Below are 6,000 nucleotides of genomic sequence, written 5' to 3'. Positions count from 1 at the left end.
TCCAGCCTCGACCTGCTGGACTCCGGCAATCCTTCTGCCTCTGCCTTCCCAGTAGCCGGGCACACACTACCACGCCCGGCTAGTTTTTTATTTATTGTAGAGATGAGGTCTCGCCAAGTTGCCCAGGTGGGTCTTGAACCCGCGGGCTCAGGCAATCCACTCACCTTGGCCTCCCAAAGCTCTGGGATTATGAGCCACCGAGCCTGGCCTTATTTTACCTTTAACCATGCATGTACCAGTTCACCATTTTCCTCTCCATGTAAAGTTTACTGAACCTGGCACAGTACTACACAGCAGTTTGCTTTCTCAAGGTTCCCATACTATTTAAAAGTAGCAAATACTGATAACCATCTCTCCATGTTTGCTTTCCTATATAGTTTCCAGGAATATTCTACAGTAAAAAAAAGGAGGAAGGGTCTTTACTTTTCAAACACATGTGGGTATAGTCAAGAAAATGTACTTTCTGCATATAACACAGCCAATTCTGTGCCAAAGCACTGACAAATACTTCCCAAAATACTTTTTTAAAAATACCCAATGCCAGGGTTTCTCAACGCTGGCACTACAGACATTTTGGGCCAGATAGTTAATTATTAATGGGAGCTGTGCCCTCTGCTGTAGGATGTTTAATGACATCCCTGGCCTCTATACAGCAGACACCAGTAGATGCCCCACTTGAGACGAGCAAAAACGCTTCTATACACTGCCAAACATCCACCGGTTGAAAACCACCGCTCTTTATCAATTCACATCTATGATCTTAAAACTCTGCTCATAACTCATCTTCGAGAAGCCACTAAAAATTCATCCCTTTGGCACAAATTTATCCTCTTATATCTGTATTTGTTGATTACAAGAATTTCATCCATTTTGTCTTTTCCAACTTGAACGTATGCATCTTGATGACAAATTCCTACTATATCTCATGAGGCATAAGTTTTATTACTATGCTTCCCACTGGTATATGAATAACTAATACTTAACCAATAGTTAAATAACTACTTCAAAATCAAAATATTTAAAGTGAGGTTACAAAATGGCATGATTAAAAATGGCACAAGAAGATCATGATACTGGTGAGCAAATGAAACATTACATATTCTCAATGTGTAATTATTGATTCATAAGTATGGCTAATTAAACTTCAAATTAATGGTGTTTTATATTTGCTTTTTTTTTTTTTTTTTCTTTTTTGAGTAGGAGTCTCACTCTGTACCCAGACTGGAGTGCAGTGGCCCACTCACAGCCACCATAGCCTGAACTTGCTGGGTTCAGGTGATCCTTCCCCTTCAGCCTTCCAGGTTGCTGGAACCACAGGCATGTGCCACCATGCCCAGATAATTTTTTTTTTTTTTACTGTAGAGACAAGGTCTCACCAAGTTGCCCAGGTTGGTATCGAACCCCTGGACTCAGGCAATCTTCTCACCTCCGCCTCCCAAAGTGCTAGGATTACAGGTGTGAGCCACCACACCTGGCTGTTTGCTTCTATCAAAGGACTTACAAGAAGAGATCCAGTATGGGACAGCAAGGGTAATTTTGCCATAGTTTTCAACAGAATTAACATCATCAATTTTTCTGAATTTTATAGCTATCTATATAAATGCATATTTCAGATTTCATCTGGAAACATATTACGCTATAAAAATAAAGAAAAACCTACCACATCATGTGGATAAAATCGAACTGAGGTAGAACTGGATACATGAGAATCTGTGTCACTAAAATAAAATAGAAAAGATTTTAGGAAATAAATAATTTGTCAAACAGTAGAAAGAAAAATATTTTAACAATTAGATTAAATTTACACAATCTTCACTTTTCCATGTAAACTTAAAAATGCAAATTAGCATTTTCCTAGAGTTCTGATTAAGAACATAGCTTCTAATTCAGAGTGTCTATATTCAAATCTCTTATTCAACTGATTAAGATCTTGGACAAGTAACTTAACCTCTTTATACATCAATCTGCTCATTAGTAACACAAAACAGTACTTGTACCACAAGATTCTTGTGAGAGTGTTTAAATGACATAATCCAAAGAAAGCAGTTTTAAATTGCTTGGAACAGCAAAGACACAATAACCTTAAGCTGTAATGTAATAGCCTAAAACAAGATAATTCAGTTTGCACAGCTCAGTCATGTCAGGACTTCAAATTTTGAGGCTTTGCCACATTTATGGTCTACAGAATAGTTCTCTCCAGTTACACTAGACATGATAACAGTGTTTCTATTTCTCAACCATCCTACTGTTTCCACTGTTACAGAATCAGGTAACATTTCAATTTAATAATTTTTTGAGAGTGTGGAATTCTGAAAATGGACTAGAAAGAGCTTGAAGAATATGGTAATCTATATGTGCTGCCTTGTCAGCATGCAGAGCTGAATGACTCCAAGATACTACTGCTTTAAATGGCTCCTTAAAACTTAAAAATAAGTAAACTGTCCACAGATGTGTAACATTTAAATAGATGTGATCCATTATTAAACTGAGGTCCTAAAATAAGAACGAAATCATGGTGGAGAAATGAGCTAATTAATCAACAATGGATTTCAAAGTACAATTTAGATAAACAGTAAGGTGAAAGTTTTAGAAAATAAAAATATTTTAATTCTAAAACTATAATTGATTATGGTATATGATTGAGATTTCTAATTTATTTGCATTTCTCCTAACTTCAGTATCTTACAAATTCCTTCCTAAAGAAAGAAGCCAAAAGTAATATATGACATATATTTTAAGAAATTTCTCCATAAAGTCAGTACAAGAAATTTCAAACACAACAAAAGTTGGTAATTTAAAAAGGCACTTGATCAAACCCTTACAAGGAAACAAAAATTTTAAATTACATGAGGAGAGCTAACTGATGGGTTTGAACTTAGTTATGCAAATATTTTTCCAATAAGCTTTTCTGCATCATATAATACATAGTGAGCATGACAAGTATAGTTAAATTTGAAACTGGGAAAATACTGTCCTACTATAAGTTCTTCAGAAAACTTTGATTTTTTTTTTTTTTTTAACACAGAGTAGCTTTTAGTTTTAAAATAATGCTTTCTTGGCTGGGTGCAGTAGCTCATGCCTGCAATCCCAGCACTTCAGGAGGTAGATGCAAGTGTATTGCCTGAGTCCAGAGGTTTGAGACAAGCCTGGGCAACTTGGTGAGAACTCATCTCTACAACAAATAAAAAAATTAGCCAGGCATGGTGGTGTGTGCCTGTAGTTCCAGCTACTTGGAAGGCTGAAGCAGAAGGACTGCCTGAGCCCAGCAGGTTTGAGGCTGCGGCAGCCGTGAGTGTACCACTGCACTCCAGCCTGGGTAACAGAGTGAAACTCTGACTTAAAAAATAATAATAATAAAATAATGCCTTCGTTTTTCCATTGCAAAAATAACCTACCTTAAGTTTTTTGGTTTCTTTGGGGTTTTTTTTTTTTTTTTTTTTAAGAAAGCAGGATTTATTGAGAGGACACAAAATCTCCCACAGTGGCAGGGGACCTGAGAGGGTTGCCCTACCTTAAGTTTTTAAAAACAAATGCATTATGGCAAATTACTAGTCAATACAAACATGTTTTCAAAATAACTTTCATATCTGACCTAGTGACTGCAGCTAACAATATGCTGTATACGTGAAAATGTTGCCAGGCTCGGTGGCTCAGCCTGTAATCCCGCACTTTGGGAGGCTGAGGTGAGTGGATTGCCTGAGCCCACGGGTTCGAGACCCGCCTGGGCAACTTGGTGAGACCTCATCTTTACAATAAATCAAAAAAAAAATTAGCCGGGCATGGTAGTGCGTGCCTGTAGTTCCAGCTACTTGGAAGGCTGAGACGGAAGGATCACTGGAGCCCAGCAGGTTGAGGCTGCGGTGGTCAGGAGTGTGCCACTGCACTCTAGTCTGGGTGACAGTGTGAGACTCCAACTCAAAAAAAAAAAAAAAAAAGAATGAAAATGTTTGGGAGAGGTTTTAAATATTGTCAGCATAAAAAAAAGACATGTGAGGTAATGCATATGCTAATTAGCTTGAGCTAGCCATTCCACAATGTATACAATATTTTAAAACATGGCATACACATTAAATATTTATGATTTTTGTCAATCAGAAAAATAAATTTTAAAATTTATTATTTATTTAAATGTATTTAAATTATTAAAATGTATTTACATAAATTATTAAAAGCAAAAATTTAACTTTTTAGTTCAAGGCTTAAAACATTTAACATGGCAAATATATGCAGGTATACACACTTCTAATATGACTTCCCACATACCAGATATTGGATGCTCTTCTAGCTGCTGGTTCAAAATTCACAAGTGACATGTCACAGCCACCAGTCTCATAAAGCGTAGAGGAGAACTTACCTAGCAAATAAACAATTATTTTTAAAAGTTATTAGAATATTCAAAATTCTCCTTCACGATATGCTAAATTTCATAACTTTTCACATTTTAAGAAAATACACTATAACCTTTTTTCAAAACTACTTTTAAAACAATGATCTACTTGTAATTCAGCATGATGTGAACTGAAAAGGAATGGTAGATGAGAGAGTAAAACATCAGCAAACATCATCATAATATACTACTAATGGAGCCAGCTTTGCTATAGGACTCTCTCTTTTCTCCTACAGACACATTCTCAACTCAAGTCTTCTTCCCAGGAAAGAATTTAATGCTGTTTAGAAGTTACCTGGTCACTGCCTGCAGGTGGAGAGTGGCCACCTGCAGAGCTGCTTGGGGACAGTTCAAAGTGCAAGATGACAAAAACAAAACCATGTGGCTGCCACCCGAGCTGTGCTTTTTATTTCTTAAGAATAAATGAGACTTTTGTTGCTGCAGCCACAGCCATGAGCATGCTCAGGCTTTAAAAGGGCTTGCCACTTGTGTCCTAAGCTATGGCAAAAAAAAAAAAAAAAAAGGGCTGGTCAGACGCCAATGAGACCAATGAAATCACCAACGCCAACTCCCATCAGCAGATCCAGAAGCTGACCAAAGATGGGCTAATCATCCGTAAGCCTGTGACTGTCCATTCCTGGCTTGACGGTGGAAAAACACCTTGGCTTCAGGAAGGGCAGTCACATGGACACAGGAGAGCGAAAGGCAATAGTCAATGGTTGGATGCCCAAGTAAGTAACCGGGATGGGGATATGTATCCTATACCAGCTGCTCAGAAGATACCATGAATCTAAGATTGACAGCCACATGTGTCACAGTCTGTACCTAAGGGGAAGGGGAAGAGGAAAGGGAATGTGTTCAAAAACAAGCGGATTCCCATGGAACACATCTACAAGCTAAGGACACATAAGACCCGAAAGAAGCTCCTGGCTAGCTGAGGCCCACAGGTCAAGATCAAAGTGTGCAAGCAGTAAAGAGCACCTGCAGGCCAAAGAGGTGAACATCAAGAGGAAGAGAACAAGAAATAGAGCTCCCTACGCTTGACTGTATACAGTGGCCTCGGTGATTACATAGGTCAATCATGCAAAGAAAATGGGCCTTTACCTGCTTTAAAAAAAAAGGAATAAATGAAAGTGTCAGAATGGATCTAGGGAAGTTCAATGAAATGAATGAGAGGTAACACTGCAGGTGATAAGTAAATTACAGTATTTAATGAGCATTACTCAAGTACTTCTACAAGAGCTCTATGAAAATTCAGGAATAGCAATTGCTACAGCCAATGATAAAAACGTTTAGAAACTGTATCACTTACAAATGAATGGAGGTTAAAAAGAAACTCTTAAAATCAACTTTACAGTATAAAATGATTTCTTAGGACAGAATGTTACAATCTTCACCCAGGAGGACCTGAGGGAGCCACAGCAGTGGAGCATGAATAAATTATGCAAATTTTCATGAGGGCAATGGGATGAATGTGTAACTCTGCAGCCATCAGGGTCCCACCAGGCTGCTTTCTGAGTGTTTATGAGGTTTCTGTTTTATTTGCTGAAATTACAGAGGTTATAAATATGAGGAATCCTAAAGGACAATTTCAATTTGATGGCAGGGTTGAA

At 37.8% G+C, this 6,000-nt stretch overlaps 1 protein-coding gene across 1 annotated transcript in view; it reads right to left on the bottom strand.

Annotated features, from left to right (window-relative positions):
- The window catches only part of PCNX1 (pecanex homolog 1), a 141,743-nt gene that overhangs the window by 90,450 nt on the left and 45,293 nt on the right, over positions 1-6,000 (bottom strand). The window contains exons 8-9 of the mRNA XM_021711439.1: positions 4,264-4,354; positions 1,661-1,718 (exon numbers count right to left, since the gene is read on the bottom strand). Coding sequence (XP_021567114.1) covers positions 1,661-1,718; positions 4,264-4,354 — 149 coding nt within the window. The remainder of the gene's footprint in view (positions 1-1,660; positions 1,719-4,263; positions 4,355-6,000) is intronic.

This window comes from Carlito syrichta, unplaced genomic scaffold (genome assembly GCF_000164805.1).
Source record: "Carlito syrichta isolate Samal-C Ts95f unplaced genomic scaffold, Tarsius_syrichta-2.0.1 Scaffold302298, whole genome shotgun sequence".
Lineage (NCBI taxonomy): Eukaryota > Metazoa > Chordata > Mammalia > Primates > Tarsiidae > Carlito > Carlito syrichta.
The sequence above is the reverse complement of the archived record's forward strand: the minus strand, read 5'-3'. Positions and strand labels throughout refer to the sequence as shown.